The 24,665-nt window shown below is 37.7% G+C and overlaps 1 protein-coding gene across 1 annotated transcript in view; it reads right to left on the bottom strand.

The window, feature by feature from the left end:
* The window catches only part of LOC122079290 (cullin-3A-like), a 14,751-nt gene extending 8,896 nt beyond the window's left edge, over positions 1-5,855 (bottom strand). The window contains exon 1 of the mRNA XM_042645644.1: positions 5,062-5,855. Coding sequence (XP_042501578.1) covers positions 5,062-5,222 — 161 coding nt within the window. The 5' untranslated portion in view covers positions 5,223-5,855. The remainder of the gene's footprint in view (positions 1-5,061) is intronic.
* Between the last annotated feature and the right edge of the window lie 18,810 nt (positions 5,856-24,665).

Raw genomic sequence — 24,665 nt, 5'->3', positions numbered from 1 at the left:
ATAACCCATTCATAACCCATTCATAAGAATTTCTTTTCGTCATTCTGTCTTCCTCTATGAACTTTCCAATCTATGGACAACATCCCTGGGGAAGAGGATCAAGTTGGCTCTTGTGAACAGCTTGATGCACTATCTCCCTTCAACCCTTTGAGCGAAATGCGGCAAAAGGAAGGAAAATCTATGGACCGACCCCATTGTCTCCACAATGAAGTGGACAGACCTCAAAGGACCAATACCTAGGTTAAAAAACCATATAAAATGGAGGAATCACCCTCAAACATCAGATGCTTCTAATTGCACAAGTTCAAGCCAACGCTCACTTTCTTTGGCTTGCTATTATAAAATACAAACTTGCACATAAGTTTTCACAACTTATGTATGGGAACACCCATTACCTCTCTAAAAAGTACACTACATGTAAATATAACTATGGAGCGGGGATCTAGCTCCAAAAGAGCCAGTTTCCATCCCAGTTCTGCTGGCTTATCCCACATGGCTGTGTTCGTTAGCACCCAAATTTTGTGGACAAGTTGACTATGCCATTATCTAACCATTCGTTGACTTCCAGGCCAATTTGAAATCATCATGAGTAAGAATAATGCTTGGAAATAGTTTGAAACTGTCAAATAAGTTACAAAAACAGGACTGTTGAAAAAAATGAGGGGGAAGATCCCAATACAATGAGTCATATAGTTGATGGGGCCATCAGATTCAACATGCGGCCTGTCTAGAGATTCTCCATCTATCCAATAGTCAATATGATCAAATCATCACCATGAAGTGGCTGAAATAGGCCATTGAATACATAAGTAAACTGAATATTAATTGTGTGTAGGACTCTATCAATCAAATATCAATGTTTCCAGGATGAAGAAAGCTCATCTATGTTCCAAGTAAGTACTGTTTTCCACTCTCCACTGGTACTTCCAACTAGGAAGAACCTAATAATCAATGTCAACATCAAAGATTAATGAATTATTTCAACCAAAGTTTGGCAATTGAATAAAAAGTCAACCGCATTCAAGGTCTCTCATTAGTGATGGTTTATTTCTTCCATCTTTTCTTGCTTCCTTCTGCTAATTAATCTTTTCTTTTTTCCTTAACTGTATTTCTACTAGCCACAAGTTTCTTCCTCAGATAGAAAAACCTATATCCTCACCAATCAATGCCTCCAACCCATATTGCACACTCATTTATTATTAGAGCTCTCAACCTTGGAATCACACACAGAAAATACTCGACAGACTTGAGATTGTTCTAAAAAGCAATTCACTCATAAGTCAAGTATTTTCAGGTTGCTCCAATCTTGCATCAAGAAGATCGATTTCTTGATGTAGGCCTTCCTCTGGAAAGGCTCAGAATGTACCTACTTCCTTCACCCCATCAATTGGGCTTCTATTTGCCTCCCAAAAAAGAAGGGAAGCATTGGTCTTAGAAGAATAAGAGATGTCAACACTTCAAATATCCTCAAGCTCCAAGAAGAAAAGCATCTAGGTTGATTGAGGTATATTCTAAGCTCCCACGACATGACTTCATTTGGACTGTTCCCGCTTCTTCAAATGCATCCTGGGTCTGAAGAAAGATTTAGAAGTCAAAGTTGTTGCCTCTTGGGCTATTAAGTAGCTGATTGAGAATGGGCTTCAACTCGCCTCTGGTTGGATCATTGGAATCCCCAGGGTATTCTTATTCTCCCTATTGCAGCAAACCAGATACAGCTTGAGGTTTGACAGAATGGCACTGATCTGTGATATTCTTCTTCATAATGAGTGGGCCACTCTGCCTTCCTCCTCTGGTAGTTTGGGAGGCCCTTCCATACATCAGTAGAAGGCCTAGAGGCAGTGGAGATTTGGTTTCTTGATCCCCTTCCTCTTCGGGCCTCTTCAAATGCAGTTCTGCTTGGGACCTTATCAGGGTTATGGGTCCTGTGATCTCGTGGTACAAGCTAGTCTGGTTCAAAACTCACCATTCCCTGTCACAGCTTGACAGTCTAGCATGTTCTCTACCCTTGCCTCCAAAGCAGTCCTTCCTTGTTCAGAGGTAGATATCGGCATCTCCCAATTGTTGCCTCTGTTGGAACGCTTTGGAAGATGTAAATCATCTGTTCTTCAATTGCCCTTTTCCCTCGGCACTTTGGAACTGTCTTCCCGCCAAATGCTGGCCGAGGAGGAGAAGGACTTTTGATAGGGAATGGAATTGGGTGGACATGTCCTTTGGCAGTAAATTCAGATGTGACACTGCAGGTCAGCTTACCTTAGGTGCAGCAATTTATCATACGAGGATGGAGAGTAATCTCAGACGGTGGACCTTACAGCAGATTATGACCACTTATCACCTTTGACATTAGATGCAAGTTATCGCCAGCTTCTTCACAGTGTATTGACTCCCCTCAAAATAGGCTAGTTGTTGAATCTTAGAGTCTTCCCATTTCTCTGTATTCCCCGCCTTCCCCCTCCCCTCCCCTCCCCTCCCCTCCCCCAACTCTAAGTTGAGGGAATGGGGTTTCTTTGTATTATGCTTTGCTTCTTTCCCCCTTCTTGGGGCTCCCTGTATTTCTTCTTCCTTGGTAATGAAGTATTTATTCACCCAAGGAAAAAAAAAGAACCAACTCTAAATGTAAATTTGTACTCTAGCTATATTTTTTGCACTAAATTTGTTTTAGATATCTATTTATCCCCCTCCACCCCTGCCAACCGGAAAAAAAAAAGAAAAAGGTGGTTTCAACAGAAAAAGGAAATAGAAAGCAGCTAAGACTAAATAGATCAAGACGAGAATGATTAATTACACATTTTCGATTTTTCCCTCATACTTTCTGCAAAAAGGGGCGTACCAAGTGCACGAGGTGCCCACCACTGCGGGGTCTGGGGAGGCTCATAAATCTAGATAACTTCCATGCATGGCTGAGGGGTGGAGGGGCTGGGAGTTAATTGATCATCAACAAGTTCACAAGATTTCTGATGCAGAACCAGGATCAGAATAACCCTATTGGGTTCGCTTGTAGACACACCCAATTATTACACGACTTAATAATTCAAATGAATGGCATTGTAAATATCTTAAAATTTCAAGAAGAATGGAAGGCCTGTAATTAAATAAATAGGAAAGGATTAAGGATCAATTGATAGAACAAAGGCCAAAGGGCACAAGGGGGTTTATAATTATTAGCTAGGGGGTATGGACAAACTAGGAATGAACTCAAATAAAGGGACAAAGCATACTAACGGGAAAAGGATGAGGCATAAATGAGAACTCTTGAAGAAGTCCATCGACTTCAACCTTGCAAGTTCTTCTAGAGCGGTAAACCAGGTCTGTAGTGGGAAGGAGAACTTCCCCTAATGAGCTCTGATTAACCTGAGATTTCAGGTGAAGGATCCAGTCTCCAGGTACTTTTGATTCCTACAGCCAATGACTCAAAACACCAACCAATAACTCAACAAAAATCTACTGGAGTTGCAGTTGGTGGTAAGGAGAAAACCAGATCTGTTGACAGACTTCCAACTTACAGCAGGAATGGTATTAGGGCACAAGACGCCAGGCTTCAGCTGGCCCTTAAAGGGTCTTCCTTCACTCCAAAGCTTAGGGTGAAAGAGACGGGTGAGGGAGAACAATCTGATTCTCTTGGGCTGCAACTATTGCCAGAGAGAGCACAACAGAATGGGTATTGTTGAACTGAAAAGGGAAGAAGAAAGAATTAGAAGGGAAAAGAGAGAGGTATCTCACGGAACGAGGAAGGGGGGGGGGAGCTCACACGTGCAGGCTATTCACAAACAACTATTCATTTTGTTCCTTATTCTGCCCAAAGCATATTTATAAAAATGAAATTAAAATTTTCCTAATTGCATTCTAAAACTGAAATAGAAATGAAATCTCCTAATTATCTAAGCCAACTTATATGGAATCAAACTCTACATTAAAAACAGAATGAAACTCTAGCCTAACTAAGAGAATACAAGGTAAATCTAAATAAGTAAATAAATAAACTACTAATATTCTACTAGACCAAAGCCCGAATTTGGACCTAGTTCACAGTATAGGTTCCCAAACGGGTTCGGGTCGATCCATGGAAGCGCCCTTGCATCAATTTCACCTTCTCGCACACTAGCCACACTACCTCTAAGAAACATGTATCCCTTACTAAGACCAAGCTGCAAGTAACTTCAGCAATCTGTGGGCAGTCAATTCACGTGACAATTAACAAATGCGGTGAACTGGATCAAAAGAAATCGGGAACCATTTCATTAGAATGTAATGAATGGTAGTGTGACAACAAACCATTAGGGATCAAAGCTTTTCAACTCACGAACTAAAGAACTCAAGGTAATATCGTCACCATGAGGAATAAATGAATGTAGAAAGGATTCACCATTGGAATAATACCTATATGACCATAGGATAGGGACTGCACAGACTATTGACATATCCACCAAATTATGTACAAAAGCACCCAAAATCAAAGGTATCATCCACCTAATAATATACAAAAGCACCCAAACTCAAAGGTCAAGGATTCAACAAATGTATAGGGGGGAAGTAAGATTCACCAACAAAACAGAGAAAATTATTACTAAAGTTGAACATCACTTGGCATTTAGGGGACGGGGGATTGCAGTGTAGTTTCCTAAAAGTAGGACATCATGAAACTTAAACCCCCCCCCCCAAAAAAAAAAAATATATATATATATATATATATCCAAGCCAATATATCTTACAAAAGACCACCCTGAGGGGGACCAAAAGGATGATTCTCACAGGATACATAGGTTAGTTGGTTCCAGTATTTCAACTGAGACAGTTTAAAAGTTCATAAGGTATAACAGCTTTCCATAATTACTAAGCTAAAACTTTCAGAAACTAAGAAACTAATGTAACAAACAAAAACAGGAAGTCCGATTACATTTACACACTAATAAAATGAAACAAACGCGGAAACAGTACCAGATATGATTGAAATCCTAAGCAGAAGAATGAGCAGAATATTATCAAACGCGAGCATTATAATCTGAATGAAGTAATGACATAAGACTAAACCATCCACAGGAATCGAAGGACTGCTGAGAGCCGAACCTATATAACTCTTCGAAACTCAGCCCACTTGCGTTGTGATTGTATATCTCATGTATTGCATGCTCCAATATCTTCCATGTCTTCTCTGCGTACTTCGGATCCATCACCACCCGATGTTTGAACGCCTCTATCTGAAAAGTCCTTTTCTTCTGAGCACTCATCTCTCTTACTTATAACAAAGGCCAGGCGCTGGCGAAACTGGTTGGTGCCACGAACCAGATTGCAGCAGCAGCAACAGACGCCCCAAATCCTCAGACCAAAAACCCTAAAATCGGATTATTACTACTATATATCACCAGGAAACCCAGAAAATGGATCCCAAAAGAGAAAGTTTGAGATCGAAACTTTTAGCGAACAACACAGTTCCCGCCTCAAATCAAACGGCAAACCCACCTCGGATCGTAAGGTTAAAAGATATGACAAGATTAATTGCTGCGTCACCAATAATTCTTACACCAACAGCGGATCGTTTGTATGAATAATTCAATTACTTCTCTTTTTACGGTCTCAAACACCAAATCAAAGAATCCAGAACGACACCCTCGTAATTAATGACCGATAACTGGATAAAACCTGAAAATAAAATCCTTCCCTGGATTTTTCAGAAGCAATCTTTAATAAACCCCAACAGACTTCCTTCCAATGATCATAAAAGTAGGATGAACGAATCCAGCGTTACAGGCTTACAACTCGACGGGGAAAAGGGCAAATGTCTAGAATTCGATGAAGAAGAAAACCCTCTACCGCTGTATTCACGAGGCTTTGATCTAATAAAGTGTGTTTCAAATATTTTCTTTTTTCTTCATCTCTTTTTCTCCTCTTTTTTTTGCCTTTTTTATTTTTTTCTTCGTTAATTTTGGAAGCAAAAAATAAATGCGATCTTCGGATCTTTGGTTTATCAAAGTCTTATCCATCGGCGATGAACCAACCAACGAACCCATAGCCCTTCGAGTATCCGAAAGAAGAACCTTCAAACCTGTTACGAATGGACAATTACGTGGCATCAATCGGGAAAATTCATTTGGTGTCTACGTGGCATTCTGTCAACTTCTACTCGATCAAAAGAGTAATCCACGTGGCCAGTTTCTTTCACTAGTCAGCTTTGAAGTTTGACCCCACTATTCCTGACCTTAAGTATTGGTCCGATTTACTAGGCTAGAATCTATTATGATTAGATGTCTCTTAAGTAGGTCCAAACTCCGAACCAGTTTTCTGAGACCTGGCTTAGCGGTCTGGAATCTGGATCACAATCCAATATTTGTGTGAACCGGATAATCAATCCAGAAATTATTTCCTTATTTCAAATTCTATTTACATTTTTTTCTACCAAAAAAAAAGTTTCTATTTACATTTTCTAAGATAAAATGGTGGAGCGGAGTCTCCTGTGTAAGGAGGAAGGTATAGTTTCTTGGACGGCTTTAATGTTTGGTACAGTTAGCCACGTGGGAATATTGGAATAACGTATATATGGATTAGGTGACGCGTTTGAGCAACCTCAATTCTCATGCTGCTTTTTTCTATTTTTCTATTCAAAATTTTCAGTGAAGCCTTGAATAAAAATTCTCTTTCTTTCGCTTCTATTGGCCTCGTCGGTCACCATTTTTTTTTATCCTGAATCCATGAAGTGGAGATTGATCAATTTATCCTCAATGTTTGAGATAAGACCTTCCAAGCCAACGAATCAGCTAACATGTTGTTATTCCAAGAAACATGGTTAAAAGAGTAGCTCACGAAATATAAAGAAAATTGTTTAATACCATCTAATAAGGAGGAGAGGGTAGGGGGATTTCAGCCTTCATGCATGTTGCTAAGATAAGCATAAAGGTCTTTGTTATTTGTCTCCACCATAAGATTTTTTATGCAATCTATGATAGCTTGACGATGTGTTTGGTTCCAAAATTATTACTTTAATCTTGCGACTTGAATTTTCCTAAAAAAATAAAGAGATTTTCTGTGGATTCGTAATTCTGACAGATTAACAGTTTGGTTACTTTAATCTTGTGACTTGAATTTTCCTAAAAAGAGTGTATGGTTACTCTGAGTCTGTTAATTTGATTCATCTTGAATCTTGTTAAGAATTGTTTAGTTATCCTGAGTTTGTCAGTTGGATTTATCTTGGATATGTCTCGAGAAAAAAAAAAAATTCCATTCCCATGTTTCTGTTAGTTAGTTACTCGATTATTTAAACTTTGTTTTGTATGTTTGTGTTGTAGGGTTTTACAGAGGTAATTGCAACAACTTTTTTCTGATGCCGGTCAACGCATGCATACAATCAGTAACCCCTTAACATGTATAATCAATTGAAAATATAACATAAGGGCATAAAGTCCAAGAATTGGATTCCAATTCTCAAAATGAAGTTCTTTTCCCATTTTATCATGTTGCCAAAACTCTAAGGTTGTTATTTCCACTATGAGGTCCGATCTACTCCAACAAAACAAATGTCAGAGTCTATGCATTTCCAACCATTGATTTAAGTACTAAAATCATAAATCTTTAGGTGGCTTAGTGTCACGCCATTGCATCATATATATATATATATACTAGTAAAAATACACGTACAAATGCACGTGGTGGTAGTCTCCTAATTAAACATTTTCTTAAGACAAGATTATTGGGTCAATTCATTTGAAGTAAGTTCTAAAAAGCTTGGTGAGCTGATATTTTAAAGTTTGTATTTTCTAAAAACAAAATTAAACCTAATTATTCTGAATACAAGAGAGAAAATCCACAGACTAAATAGTGCAATTTCCATAATAGAAAGGAGATGGGAATATGAAACATAAAAAACATATGTCTCGTCTTTCTCTACGGAGGTCTTGAGAATGGCATTAATCTCACAAATAATTCTCTCATAGCATATAACAATAATACTCATAAATCATAATATTACAAACCATGGAGACTGATTAAGAAAAAACTAATCTCTGATCAAGTCAAAGCGGTGTATGTGAAAATATGCTTGCTTTCCACATCCTCTGGAGATTTTCCCATAATATAGTGCAATAACTTCTCCACCTGAGCTATATCCTGCAGATTAAATGAATTATACTACCTTGTGGATGTGGAGTATCTGAAATTGAGAAATGCAGTGCCAGTGATCCAAGAGAAAAAGAAGCTGAAGTCGAGAACTTCTGTAATAGAAAAAGAAATAGGAATTTGAAATATTCTGAACTATTGTTGTAAGAGAGAAAATTGAGAAATCGTGGGATATTGTAGTTGATTTTTTGTCATCTCTGTGGTATACATAAGGAAGGATTCTATTGCATAAAAACTTGTAAAGTCGATGAAAGTTAATTGAAAGATACCGTTTTAGTGCAATAAATCTATCCATAATTATGTAACTATAATTTTGTGGCTATTTTTTTATCCCTTTAATACGTAATAATTTTAATTAATGATTACTCCACCCCTTTCTCCTCCACGTTCAGAGAGATGAGTGAGAGAAAGATAATTATAGAGAGAAAATACCCCTTCCTCCACGTTTAGATTTTGTAAGGAATGGAAGGAGAGATTTTAGGAATCGTTTTTTTTTTTTTTTTTTTTGTATATCTCTCAACATATTTACCTTTTTAATATCTCCATAATTATTTATTCCCTCCCTATTCTCCATAATTCTCTAAAGAATCTCCCCCCATTGTGCTCAATGTTTTTTCCAAAAAGGATGAGAGAGAGAGAGAGAGAGAGAGATTTAAGGAAGAATAATAGTGCATTTGTTTGGTTTATAATTATAATAACGCAATAAATCTCTCCATAATTCTCCATACTATAATTTTGTGGTTATTTTTTTATCCCATTAATATGTAATAATTATAATTAATGATTATTCCACTCCTCTCTTCCCACGTTTAGAGAGATGAGTGAGAGAAAGAGAATTATAGAAATAATATATGCCTTCCTCCACGTTTAGATTTTGTAAGGAATGGAAGAAGAGATTTTAGGAGCCATTTTTTTCTTTTTGTATATCTCTCTCCATACTTACCTTTTTAATGTCTCCATAATTATTTATTGTCTCTATGGAGAATCTCCCCCCATTGTGCTCCACATTTTTTCCAAAGACAATGAGTGAGAGAAAGAGAGATTTAATGAGAATAATAGTGCATTTGTTTGGTTCATAATTATATGACTTTTTAATAGTTAATAATTATAATTATATGTCTTTTTAATACTCCACTCTCCCCCTTTCTCCTCCACGTTGAGAGAGAGAGAGAGAGAGAGAGAGAGGAATATTATATGTATTTTTTAATCTTTTTTAATATTTAATTAATTAACAATTATAATTAATTATTGCTCTCTCCTTTCTCCTACACGTTTAGAGAGAGAGAGAGAAAAATACAGAATTATGGAGAGTTTATTATTATTAACTTCTTTTTTTGTTGGTATATCTCTCTCCATAATTGTTCATTCCATCCCCATTCACCATAATTCTCTCTATTTCTCTCTCCACTCTCCCCCTTTCTCCTCCACGTTTAGAGAGGGAGAGAGTGAGAATTATAGAGTTTATTATTATTATTTGATTTATCTTCGATTTTTAGGGGTGAGAGGATGAGTGGGTTTATGGTTTGTAATTATATGCCTTTTTAATACTCCACTCTCCCCCTTTCTCATCCACGTTTAGAGAGAGAGAGAGAGAGAGAGAGAGAGAGAGAGAGAGAGAATTATAGAGAGTTTATTATGATATTTGTTTCATATTCAATTTTGAGGAGGTTTTGGTCATTTGGGGATTTTTTTCGGGTGTTTTTTGGTCATTTGGGAATTTTTTTGGTAGATGTAAATGATTTTTTGGTCATTTTGAAAAAGTATACCAAAGACAGGGAGTACGTACTTTTATATAGTAGTATGATATATATATATATATATATATAACCTGATCCTTGTCACCTTTTCTTCCCTTCTCTCAAACTACTTATTAAGATCAAGTATTTTTACAGCATGAAGGACATCCTCCTTGTATGTTGCTCGCATATTCTTGATTGTAGTTCGAAAGCTCTAATATGACCTCTGAGTATCCTTGCAGATAGTATGTGGATGGACGTAGTGTTGGTGTGATGGTAAGTAGACCCTTACCAAATATTCTCTACTTGTTGGTTTATAAACAAAGATTCTCCCTCATCTATAAGTTTAAACATCCCACAACCCTGATTTTTTCCATGTAAACAAATAAAAAAACATAATTGTAAATAATGTCCAAGATTCTTCTTTCCAAATGAAAGAATTAAAAGAAATAAAGGTTTGAGTAGTCATACTGGGGTGGAACATGGGCAACACAAAAAATCTCGTCTTCTTTCTGAGCCTTGAGTGTACCTTTAAACCTTGCAGTGCCTCTTTTCACATTCACACATTCACACATTCTTAAGCGGTTCATCCATATAAAAAAAGAATTGTGTAAGATAGTTTTAGAATCTTCTTCCTGGATTAGTCTCAATATTCAAATTAAATATATTTACCATCACATATGTCACATTTAACCACAATATCCATCTGGACAGAACTCTAATAACGACACATTAGGAGAGAGATGTAAAGTCAACATGACACTAACCATCAATACAGACGCTAAGTTTTCTGACTACCAAAGAAGCAATAATGTTTGTAACGAACAGTAAAAAATGAAAGTAAAGTGTCGTTTACACTAGATAAATCTAGATAATGCTATCAGATTAATTTAGAGAATGAACCATATACCTAGGTATTCACACCAAGAAATCTTCCCATATGATATTAGTATGACGTATGTTGCTCTCTAAGTGGTTGATCCCTTGGTTGTCCATTCTATAAAAATACTTCCTTTTCTACCATTTTATGAAAATACTTCATTTTTTTTTTGTGGAATAAAAATACTTCATTTTCAAATTCAATAAAATTGCTTCTCAAAAAAGGATATTTGTTAGTATTGATATTTCATTAAGTCATGAACGAAAAGCACGGAAGAGTAGGGATGCAACTTGGTGTTGGGACATGCTCAGACCTACTCAAAATTCATCAATCGCCCAACCAAGCCTGGAACATGTCACAACCCTACCATTTTAGTCTTTATCCAACCTATATTTATAGCAAAGTATATTAAAACAAAATTACTATAAGAAATTATTTGCAAAATTTACGTAATTTCTAAAATTTCATAGAAATGTTTTAGTAGATTCGGCAAAAGGGGAATTCTAAAAATTTCAATTAAACTTTGCATAAATTGATGGAATGTGATTTATGTAACTTGGACGAAAAAAGTTTAGATAAGATTCCTATTATGAGAGGTTTCTCTCAATCTGAACAATTAGGTCCAGGGTTCATAGCTTCATATCCTACATTAGTTGGGTTGCATTGGGTCTGGCAGTGTTGAATGGGTTCAGGATGAGAGCTACTAGCTAGATCAAGGAAATGACAAGACGAGATGATGGTCTTATGGCGAGGTTAGGTCAAAAAACATCCACTCACCAATTCATTAATATCCTTCTTCTCCAAGACATGGAAAAATAAGTTACAACCTCACATCTTATCTAATAAACAAATCTAGTTAACAGAGTGAAAATTATCCATGGTTGATTAGATGAAGAACCGGCATATGACAATAGCAGAAAAATTCAACATTGCCAAAATTTTCAGAAAAGTTTAGCAGCATCACATAAATTGTAAGTCTGTCAAACACTATCAAAATGGAAACTGAACGAGCTTAAACTTTGGGGGAATAATATAGACTAGTTTTTAATGGGGATGAAATATATCCTGCACAAATTTGGTTAAAGAATAAAATCTTTCTTGGATTAGTAATACTTCTATAAATCCAAGCATTCCAAAGATCCAAATCAACAATGCAAGAAAGTATTTGTTAGAACAATAATTTATAGTAGAATGACTTGATGTATTCCATTCACATATATCGTATATATATACAAGGCTATGATTGGACTTACCAACTAGGTACAATATAGACTTTACATATTTCTATGTTTTACAATGGAAGGAGATACATTCTACCAAAAAAAGGAAGGAGATATACACTTGCCATATACATGGAGAGTAAACATGGAAGAAGATATTTGCATGGTTGTATTCTTGGAGTGCACGGTAATCAATATGGAGTTTCATAAAATGAGAAACCTATCTATATTGGTTGTTACACCTCCTCAAGATGATGATTTGACTGGTTGAATTTTCAACTTGTCCCTTAAGAATTGGATCTGAGTTGTGGACAGACCTTTGGTCATGATATCATCCAGCTTATCAGTGGTGGAAATAAACTGGACATGAAACTCCTTCTTGGCAACCTTATCACGAACAAAATGAAAATAGATTACGATGTGCTTCGTCCATGCATGAAATGCTAGATTTTCCAAAAGATATGTAGCACCAATGTTGTCACTATGGGATGGGGGGTTGGGAATTTGGAATCTCGAGCTCTCAAAATAATTATTGAAGCCACGTAAGCTCAACTGATGCATTGACCAAGGCTTTGTATTCTGATTCCATTGATATATGTTGCATATATATATATATAAGGCTATGATTGGAATTACCAACCTAGGTATAATATAGAATATAGACTTTCCATACTTCTATGGTTTACAAAGGAAGGAGATATACACTTGCCATATACATGGAGAGTAAACATGTAAGAAGATATTTGCTTGGTTGTATACTTGGAGTGCAAGGTAATCAATATGGAGTTTCCTAAAATGAGAAACCAATCTATTTTGGTTGATACACCCCCTTAAGATGATGATTCGACTAGTTGAATTTTCAACTTATCCCTTAAGAATTGGAACTGAGTTGTGGACAAACTGTTTTTTTGATAAAGAGTTGTGGACAGACCCTTGGTCATGATATCGTCCAATTGATCAGTGGTGGAAATAAACTGGATAAGAAGCTCCTTCTTGGCAACCTTATCACGAACGAAATAAAAGTCGATTATGATGTGCTTTGTCCATGTATGAAATAGCAAATTGGCCAAAAGATATGTGGCACCGTTGTTGTCACACCATGGGATGGGGGTTGGGAATTTGGAATCTCGAGCTCTCAAAATAATTATTGAAGCCATATAAACTCAACGGATGCATTGAACAAGGCTTTGTATTCTGATTCGATAGAGGATCGAGCCATTGTTTCCGTTTTCTTGAGGTCCAGGAGATAAAGTTTTGGCCTTAGAAAAATGGCATAACCATCATTGGATTTTCGATTATCAGAGTTTTCCGCCCAAGTAGCATCAGTAAAAGCTCGTAGTTGAAGATTGGGGGACTTGAAAAATAGGAGTCATATGACCAAGTATGCTTCAGATGAAGAAGTATTCATTTGACCATAGTCCAGTGTTCCTCATTCAGAGCATGCATAAACTGATAGGCCCTATTGACAAAGAAAAAAAAAGCCACATTAGGGTAGTGAAAGTATTGTATTGAAATGCGTCCACTATAGACCGATATTGGGTACCATCCTGTAGAGGCACACCCCCTGAATTGAAGCACTTCAGATTAGTGGCAATGGGGTGTGGTAATTGGTTTATATTCATCTATGCCTGCCTGTGTAAGAGATCACCAATATATCTTTGTCAAGACAATAAAAGGCCCTTGGAATGGGGGAGAGCTTCAATGCCGAGAAAGAACATAGGAAACCCAAATCCTTAATAGAAAATTTAGCATCTAGTTGGGATAAGAGGGTCAGTGATATGGTTGGATTGACTACTTGTGGCCAGGATCCCATCGACATAAATGAGTGCATAAGTTGTCAAGGTTCCTTTATGATAAATAAAGAGGGATGGATCCATTTGAGATGCCATAAAACCATTCTATAGCAAAAAGGTGGAGAGACGATGGAACCAAGCCCGAAGTGGTTGTTTTAGCACATATAAGGACTGATGTAATTTACACACATGGGGATGATTTGCATCCTCGAAGCCCTGTGGTTGGATCATGTAGACTTTCTCAGTTAAAATGCTATGCCAGAAAGCATTGTGCACATCCAATTGATGAATTTGCCAACCTTGGGAGACAACAAGGGAAAGAATTATATGAATAGTAGTGGCATTAATGACAGGGCTACATGTCTCATCAAAGTTAATGTCCTATTGTTGATGGAATCCTTTGGCCATTAGACGGGCCTTATAATGTTCTAAAGAACTATCAACATTTCTTTTGATCCGGTAAACCCATTTGCAACACACCAGATTCATATGATCATGTCGAGGCACCAAAAACAAAGTTCCATTGTGCAAGAGCGCATTAAATTCATCCGCCATTTCTGACCGCCACTCAGGGACTTTTACAACTTGGGAAAAATAAATTGGCTTAGTGGATGGGGAAGACATGGTGGTGGTGTTTGTTTGAGGGGGATGATAAGGGTGTAAATTCATTGGATGGTTAGAGGTTGAGGGTTGAGTGGATGGAGAAGGTGGGGGGTTCAGGCGATAGAGGGGCAGTGCTAGAGATCATGAAGAGGGCGAGTCTTAGGTTGGGGGCAGAGGGAGAGGATAGGGGTATGACGGGTTGGTTCCTCAAAGGCTGTGGGGTAAGGGAGGTGGGGGAGGGGGGGGGAAGGTAGTGGACTAGTGATTGAGGGAATAGAGGTGGTGGTGAAGAAGGGTGAATGGACACAAGGGCTGAACTCTAGGGACAATTTGAAGATAGGGGGTTGTGGTGGAGAACCTAAACAGAGGGTCAATCAAAGGGAAAATTACTCTCATCGAAATGCACATGTCGAGAAATGTAAAGATGGTGAGTTGTAACATCTAGACAACAATAGCCATTGTGAGGGGGAGGAAGAGGAAGAGGAAGGTAAAGAAATTCTACTGGCCTTTCCTAACTGGCAATAGAACATAAGGAGCTTAATTTATTGGGAAAATAAGGGTAATTTATTTTGACTAATCATCTATGAAAGATGTGTACGTGGGGATGGCCAAGCCTATGATGCCAACCATCACAGAAAGTCCTCTCAACAATACTAGTAGATGGAGTAAAGATTAGAGCCATAGAGAATGTGAAAAGCCTACCCTTAGTTGGACCAATATGAAGAGTAGCTACGGTTTACCGATCCTTGACAAAAAAGGAAGATGGGTGAAACTCAAAATATACATCATTATCAGTTATAAAACTTTTGAACATAGAGTAAAGATTTTGTTATTATAGGTACTTGTAATACATTAGAAAGTTGAAATGTTTAAGAGGGGGAAGAAATCATTGCTTTACTAGTGTGAGATATAACAAGACCCTTACCATTACCAATATGGAGATGATCTTGACCAGAATATAGACCATACGAAGAGAGAGAGTGGAGATTCGAAGTCACGTGATGGGTAGCCCTAGTGTTCGAAAACCATGTGTAGTGTGCAGGGGTGGGGGTAGGGTAGGGAGTGTGTAATGGGCAGATGGAGGGTAGGGATTAGGGGGATAGGGATAAGTGGCATGGGGTGGGGTAGGGTATGGGGGATTACATGGTTGATGGCGGTAGTAGCAATTGGCGGCAATATGATTTGTGCACTAGAAAATAACACAGTATGAACGTCCATTACGGCCACGTCTACGACCACACCCTTCCCACCAAAACCTCGAGAAGAGCTACGGGTAGGAGAGGAGCAGCCTTCCGCAGGTTGAGTTTAGGCAATATTAACAGTGGAGGAGTCTACAGTAGAAGATGCTTTAGTTAATCTATTTAGAGAGGACCCATAAAGGAATTCATAGCTGAGAAGAAGTGCATGGAGATCCATGTATGATAGCGGCTTAAGGCGGCATAACAGATAGGGGATAATATCACAGAATTCATACCGTAGGGCACACAAACATAAATGTTAAAGTCCTCTATAGGGATGGGCTTGCCGGCTACAGATAGTTTATCAACAATTACTTTGCACAATGGATAAATGCAGTAATTAATTCATCTGGTTTATAGACCAGATATTGTAAAGAAAGATGACGAGAGAGAGCTCGTGTGGTGGAAGGAGAAGCAAAGGCTGCGGTGAGCGTTTCCTAGATCTTGTGGTTGGTTGTCTTCCCAACAACAAGCAAAAATACTTCTTCACTTAAAGATACAATGAGCATGCACATTATGGAATTGTCCTAGCAATGCTAATGAAGGGCAACAATGGGATCTGATGGATAAGGGGTAGATCCATCTAAGTAACCAAACAAATTTTCTCCCTCAATGAAGGTAATTATTTGAGTTTGCTAGAAGAGAAAGTTTTTTGGGGCCAGCTTAACGGACAAAAAATGATGAGATGGCAAGAAGGAGGAGGCGATGTGGGTGGTGGTGGCATGGGTAGCAAATGGCATAGTGGTGGGGAGGGAGCAGTTGGTGTGTTGTTATTGGCGTTGGATAGTGAAGGGGAGTGATTAGTGATGGATGGTGGGGATTGGGGAGGTGTGTTGACGTCAGCTATTAGAGACACATAAAGAAATCTGTGAAATGGGAGGAGCACTAGTAGCAAAAGTAGAGAAATATGATCATGTAGGCTCGTTAGCGGAAAAAAAAGCAAAAGTGATTTAAGCATGGCTAGCTCTTGATACCATGCTAGAACAATAATTTATAGTAGAATGACTTGACATATTCCATTGACATATGCTATATATATATATATATATACGACGCTATGGTTGGACTTACCAACCTAGGTGTAGTACAGAATATAGACTTTCCATAATTCTATGGTTTACAACCTAGTTAGTAAGTGCACGTATAATACGCATACCAGAACGTTTTATTCAATAATCCATTATTTGCCGAACTAATGTTAAAATCCAGTATAATACATGGCTTTTATACATCTCCATATTATACATGGATAATATGTGTATAAGTCATGAACTTAAACTTTATTAATGCGTTTAGGTTTAAAAAGAAAAAAGAAATCCCTCATCCCTCCCTTATCTTGTAGCGGTTTGGTAACTTCAGTTATTGGTCGGACGACGAGTGCAATGGTAGCGGCAATGATCTCCCTTCCCCTATCTATGAGTGTGAGGGTAGCAGCCGAAAAAAAACATATGCGTTCCTTCCCTGTGCGGGGAAGGAAAAGGCTTGCATTGATTCTGTCCTCTCTCCTCTCTCTCTCTTTCATGTGAGGGAGGGGTGTGCATCGTGTGTGCTTTGCTTGCTGGCCCTGCACCTCCATATCACTGCTTGGAGATATGTGGAGGCCTATTTCATAAGAGTGGAAAGCTCGTCATTCTAGATGGGGGGTTTGATGATGGTGCAATATGGGGATCGGGATCATACAAAAGGGTTTGGAGTTGCCACCTAGGATTATGGGCCTAGAACCCGGGGGTGGGCCCAATTCTGGAGAAAAAGGGCCCGATAATTGGTTTGGTCCAGAGATTTAGGGTAAGTGTCAGGTTATAGAGTTAGGAAGGTGTCAGGCGCCCAATCTGCCCGGTTCAACCGGTCTTCCTGCTAGATGCTTAATAAGGAACATTTTCTATAATTATTACTATCCCATACACATGGCTAAGTTATCACACATATATATATTGACTGAATTTAAACTACTATATACACTAAAACAATGTCTATATAAAGTCTACATGATGTATATATATATATATATTGACTGAATTTAAACTACTATGTACACTAAAACAATGTCTATATAAAGTCTACATGATGACAATTTGGTTGAGAAACTGTACCTGAACTTAACCCCTGTTTCGGGTCAAGAGGGGTGGGCCCCTAAATGGTACCGGCTCGGACTATCTTTCGTGTTCTCCTGACTCAAGGGAAGATGGTCTTGACCTTAAACTTTCTTTCTTGAGAGATGCTGATTGTGATGATATTCGGACAGGGTTCTGGCTAGGAACGGTTACTTTCGGATTTGGATTCTGACAGAGCTTCAGCTAGGGAAGGATATTTCTGGATTTGGATTCGAATAGAGCTTCGGCTAGGGAAGACTATTTTTGGGTTTAGGATGAGGTGATACTCCGGTAGAGCTTTCACTGGGGATAGGCTAGGCTAAGGGGGCACTTCGGCAGAGCTTCCGCTGGGAATAGGCTAGGGAGGGCAAGGCTGAGGTGGCACTTCGGCAGAGCTTCCACTGTGAATAGCCTAGGGAAGGATAGGATGAGGTGGCACTAGCTTCCGCTGGGGATAGGCTAGGGGAGTGCTAGGCTGAAGTGGCAATTCAGTAGAGCTTCCATTAGGAATGGCTATATCTGGAAAGATTCCAGGGGCACTCGGATAGGGCTTCCGCTAGGAACTGCTATTTTTAGAAAGAAATTGATTGACCTAAAAATGCGTTGAATATCCCCAAAGCCCCGAAGAACACTTTGAAGATCTGAACAGAGCTCTGGATCTTGACAAAGATCTCTTCGTAGACTGAAAGAACCTCAAGGGGGAGGGATTTCTATTTTTGGTAAAACTCAAGAACACTCAAAGGAGGGGATTGAAGAACACACTATTTTTGAAAAAAATTGGATTTAACTAAGAACTTGGATTAAGGATCTTCAAAGTTCCGAAGAATACTCTAAAGATCCGAATAAGATTTCGGATCTTGACGAATATCGCTCCGAAGACTTGAAGAAAATCAAGAGGGGGAGGGGAAGAGAGAGGGCAGAGCTTCACTACTATGGAGTGAGATGGCGTTGTTTGGTGTGTAAAATCCAAAGGAGGGGGCATATTTTTAGGTTTTCCAAACCAATGAGAAGGAAGGACAATTTTTACCCAATGGATAGAAGAGTATTCTTGGACTAAAATGGGTGAGGCGGGCTTTTTATCCAATGGGCGAAAGGGGTTCTTGGGCTAAAATGGGTGAAACGGGTTTTTATCCAATTGGTAAAAGAGGGTTTTTGGGAGAGAGAATCCTTAGCCAAAAAAGTGGGATTTTGGTCTCAAGTGGAATCTCTTTATCCATTAGGCCAGCGGAAAACCAATCTCAGCCATTACCAACAGCGCGGAAGATTGGGCAAAGTGCACGGGGCATGGTCAGTATAGGAGGACAAACAATGTGGGCAATGTCATGGGTGTGTGGCGCATGGCATGAGGGTAGTGGCATAAGTGGCATGGGTGTGCAACACTATGGTATGGGTGCGCAGCACACAAGGCTGGCTGGGGCAGCAAGATGGCTACGGCCATGGGTAGCAACCATGTGCTGCGGCTACGGCTGCGGCCATGGACAACAGCCATGTGTTGTGGCCATAGGTAGCAGCTGGAAAAGGGGAGTGGGCATAGGCAGAGGGGGCATGGGCATGGGCCTGCGGGGGTGCAGGTTATGGCCTTTAGGGTGCGGGCTGGCAAGCACACATGTACTGCAGTTTATGGGCAGTAGGCACGCGTGTCGGCTGACCTGCTGGCTAGCGTGAGCGTATGGATTTTTTCGGTGATGATCACGGGAGATCTAAAGATCCAATTTTTACGTACCATATATCATCGAAATTGTACTTTCGAGCACTTCAAAACATCCTATGCACAGGAGATTCCTAACTTGTCTTTTCCTTAATTTTATTTCCCTTTTAGATAATGTTTGATTTTGATTGGCCCAAGCCATTCTTGAATTGAGCACGTTTGAGTTCACAACAGAATTAGTTTGAGTTCATAGTAGAATTATAAATATATGCAATGTTATTCTAGGCTTCCAGCCCCCATGATTTGAGGCAAAGTGAAAGCTTGGATTTTACCTTTGGTTCTGTGGTGAATCTTGTGATTCAGTACCTTTCATCTATGGTGATTCAGTAGATGCCTTGTTGGTGCTTTGTTTTCTAATTTGATTTTTAAATATGGGTTTGGAATGTTGTTTGGAATTTTTTATTTAATGGATACTATTAACCTTGCTCTAATCCAACAAGTTTTAACCATCAAAATCAAGAACCATAACCGCACTATGCTTTTATCAACCCCTGAAGACGAAATCAATTTTCTTTATTCTCATTTCAGAAAATTGTTAAACCATCAAATTGCTATTGTTTTATTACATCAGTTCCATAGTGAATTCTGTATAAATATTTGAAAACCTTGTTATCAAATTCTGGTTTCGATTAAAATTTCAGTTTCCCAATTTCAACAAAGATTCTTCCTTAAATCTGACCATTTGATTATTATGAAACTTAACTGACCAAGAAAGTGTGGTTCTTTAGCATGTGATTATTGTATATTATTAATTAGTCATGAACCTTATTTTTGTTGCAAGTTAATTGATTTATAGTTCCATCTTTCCCTACCTTGGCTTGTTTGTATGTTAACATCTACTAGATCTGGTTTGTTGTTGATTGCTTGGTATTATAGAAAGTTTATTTATATATTTTTTAAGGTAATTTATAGTGCCACCCCTTAGAGAATGTCACTATTAGAGAGACACCCCGTGTATAATATCAAATTATACGCCGTTAGTCGCTGTTACAGAATATAGCTTATATGCTGATCTCAACTGTTGTATATTTTTTTAAATACCAAAATGCCCTTGCAAAAGGTGAAGTACCTAATATACCCATCTAACCCATCTTCCCCAAATCGTTCTTCCCTTCTTCTTAACCCTAACCCTTCTGCTTCTCCTCTCAACTGTAACCCCTCTTCTCATTTTTTTACTAAAGATTACATAAACTACAAAGGCAAACCTAATGGCTCAGAATGAAGGGATTTTGTTTCGAAGTCCAACTTTCTTGTAAACCAATCTACAAATGTACGAAAAATCATAAAGAAACACAGTTCCAGAAACAATTCTTTGCCTCCCCTCTTTGAGATGAATGGCACCCTTCAAAAACAATATATTACGACAGTCACCTCTTACAAAATTCTCATGCAATGATAGAAATGAAAATCAGAATAAATAATCAGCCTCATATACATTGTTCTATAATGGAGAACCACTACCCTTTGTTCACCCCATCATGACATCTTTGGCTTTGTTTATTTTTAAGCAAGATACTTGTTCCCACCACTGGCAGGGTGGTTGGCCATCATCACTCTCCTATGAGCCTCCTTGATCTTCTCCATGGTAGCATGTTATCTGCAACCAAGGTAAATTTATTCTCCTTAAGAAATGAGAATTTGTATTAGAATAAGAGTAGTTAACACTGCTGCTTTGGGGGAATTGTAGTATGCAAGGGTTCGACCGTCTTCAAGCTGCTTTCCGGCAAAGATCAAACACTGCTAGTCTGGGGGGATTCCCTCCTTGTCCTGGATCTTAGCTTTGACGTTATCAAGTGTCAGAGCTCTCCACCTCAAGGGTAATCGTCTTCCCGGTGAGGGTCTTAACAAAGATTTGCATGCCTCCCCTGAGCCTAAGGATGACTTGGAGTGTAAACTCTTTCTAAATGTTGTAGTTGACAAGGGTATGATCATCCTTGAGCTCCTTTCCAATGAATATCAGACGTTGATGGTCTGGGGGGATTCCCTCTTTATCCTGGATCTTAGCCTTAATGTTGTCGATAGTGTCCGAGCTTTTAACCTTGAGGGTTATGGTATTCCCGGTGAGGGTCTTAACGAAGATTTGCATCTTAAGCTTTGAAGGAGTACAAAAACTTTGATTGCTCCTTCCTCCATCTCTAATGCTTTTCAAGGGGAATAAATGAATTCATGTCTGAGTGGAAGTAGGGGTGATGAGGGATTACGGTAAAAACATGTGTTTTAATCAATAGGGTAGAGAAGCCATTTTAACTCTTCACTTAATAGTGACTGACGACAGAGGGTATGAGTATAATTTGGTATTATACAGGGGACGTCTCTCTAATAGTGGCATTCTCTTGGGGTGGCACTGTAAATTATCCCTTTTTTTTTTATTTGTTTGTTTATTAGGAAACTAAAAAGAATGATTAGACAAAAAGATGAACTGTGGAAATATGAATGATTTAAAGGGACGTTTCAAATGCAAGTTTTGTAATAAAGAGTTTCACGATGGTATTTCAAGAGTGAAATATCATTTAGCTTGTAAGAAAGGTAATGATGTTGGAATATGAGTGTGCTTGATGATGTGCAAGCTGAGACACTTCGGGCATTAAGTAAGGAAAATAAGAAGACTAAAACTGGGAAAAGTTCTACTGCATGTAATATAAGTTTTGAAAGATATGTGGGTCAGTCTTCAAGCCTCCAACAACTGTCTGTGAATGGAATGTTTAAACCGAAAAGTAAAGATGAAGTTGATAATGATATGTCTTAGTGTTTTATTTTGAATAATATTGTATTTAATATTATTCAAACCTCAAGTTGGATTCAAATGGTATATTCTATTTGTTGTTTTGGTCAAAGTTATTCAGTACCTTCCTATTTTACATTGAGGACCAAACTAGTGCAAAATGCAAAAAATATTGTTGAAGATATGTTGCTTCAGTTATGGAGTAATGGTCGATTACATGATGCACCATTATGTCTGACATGTGGACTGATATTAAGGAACGTATATTCATTAACATTATTGGATACTCACTTAAAGGGGCTGTTTTTCTCAATTCTTTTGAGTGTTCTGATGTTTCCATCACTGAATTATTTTTTAGAGATATACTTGAGCTTGTAATAGAAAGGGTTGGCCAGAGAAAGTTGTTCAACTGATTTCAAATAATGCTTCCAATTATAGGGTAGCAATTTATTTGATAATGGAGAAGTATCTCCATATTTAGAGGATAAAGTGTGCTGCCCATGGAGTGCGATTACTACTAAAAGACATTAATGCAGAAAACCTATAGGTAAAGGAAGTATTTGAAAAAACAAAGTTGATTGTGATCTTTATGTACAGGCGTGGAACAATTTTAGCCTTAATGAGGGAAACCACAAATAACAGAGAGTTGAACAACATTGCAAGACTAGATTTGCTTTTAACTTTTTATGCTTAAATTTATTCTTGATGTTGAGGAAGAGTGATGGTGGCATTAGCAGAATGGACGGCCAACAACCATTACAATTCTGAAATGGGTGCAATGGCTACTCTAATAATTAAGAATACAAGATTTTGGCTAAATGGAAGGGATGTGTACTCAATTTTAGAACCTCTTATTATAGTTCTTCGTTTGGTTGATGGTGATGGAGCTACTAGTCAATTTTTATATGAGACTATACAAAGGGCAAAGAACATTATCATAGATCGTTGTAACAGAGACTCATCAAAGTATAAGTTGATATTGCAGTTGTTTGATAGTACAAAAAAGGAAAACATATTAAACCATGTGCATGTGGCTGTTGCTTTTCTCAATCATTTGTTAATGTGTGAGGGAAAAAATTTCATACTACAATGATGATGTTGGGGAGACAATGGTCCATATTATAAGAACAATGATTTTTCCACATGATAAGAAGCAATTTGTGACAAAATTGAAGAAGTATTTTGAGAAAGATGAAAAACTATTTAATGATATTTCAAAAGAAATGATTGATTCTCATCCACGTAAGTAAAACGTTTGATACAATTTTTGTTATTATTTCATTGGTCTTTAATTTTTATAAATTTAATAATGGATTTGTTTTCTATCGTAATTTTTTATTCTTTGACATTTCAAGGTTTATGGTGGGATATGCATGAAAGTTTTGTTCCTTTGCTTCAAAAGGTTGCTATTCGCATTTTGAGCTAGTCTTGTAGTTCATCATCATGTGAGAGAAATTGGAGTGCTTTTGAAATAGTATAGACCAAGAAAAGAAATAGACTCACACCTGACATGTTAGAAGATTTGGTTTATATAAGGATAAATTCTCTTATGAAAATCAAGTAAAAAAACATTGAGAAGTTCAGTAAGGAGTCAGTTAATTTAGATAAATTTGTTGATATTCAAACAGATGAAGATGATTATGAAGTTGAAGTTGAAGTTGAAGATGAAGAGGGTGCACGAAGGGAAGATGATCAGACATTGCTTGATAGAGAACTTGGGATTGGATCTGCATTGGATTCTAATTATATGAACACTGCAATTTATAGTGGCACCCTGAGTCAGCTGTATAATATCACTTGTACTCCTTTCACATATGATTCAGAGACACAAGCACCATCTGATATGAATAACTGAAGTTTTTTCTTCTTTATGGCATGGACTATATTTTGTGGATTTCATTGTTTCTTTAAGAAGTGGACCATTTGATATGAACATTTTCTTATTATATTTTTTGTATTTCATGGGTCATATGACGGATGATATTTTGATTTGTTAAATGATCATTCTGGACAGATATATACTATTATTTGCAATGATAAATGTAGAAATTATTCTAAATTGGATTTAAATATTCATGGATGCATGGGAGATTAGAATTTAGTTGCAAATAGCTAGTTTTATAACCTTCTTAATACCAGAATAAACCCGTATTTTTGCTTCCGGATTTTTACAGGGCAACTGTATTAAACATGTATAGTATCATTGATATACACATTTTATTGCGCCGGATTATTGAAAACATATTATTACTGTATGGTTCATTTAGTTGTTGTACGTATACGTTCCTGTATAATTGCCGTCCCCAAACTTACTAACTATGGTTTACAAAGGACAAAGATATACATTTGCCATATACATGGACATTAAACAATTTTTATTTTTTTTTTTTTTTTTAAGGCAACGAACTATTAAAAAACTTAGAAATATACAAAATGGGCAACGGTTACTGTCCATGTCTAAGAAAGTAAACATGGAAGAAGATATTTGTATGATTGTATTCTTGGAGTGTGGGGTAATCAATATAGAGTTTCCTAAAATGAGAAATCATTCGATATTGATTGATAGATTTGAATA

The sequence above is a fragment of the Macadamia integrifolia genome, chromosome 5 (genome assembly GCF_013358625.1).
Source record: "Macadamia integrifolia cultivar HAES 741 chromosome 5, SCU_Mint_v3, whole genome shotgun sequence".
Classification (NCBI taxonomy): domain Eukaryota; kingdom Viridiplantae; phylum Streptophyta; class Magnoliopsida; order Proteales; family Proteaceae; genus Macadamia; species Macadamia integrifolia.
This window is presented reverse-complemented; position numbering and strand designations above follow the sequence as displayed.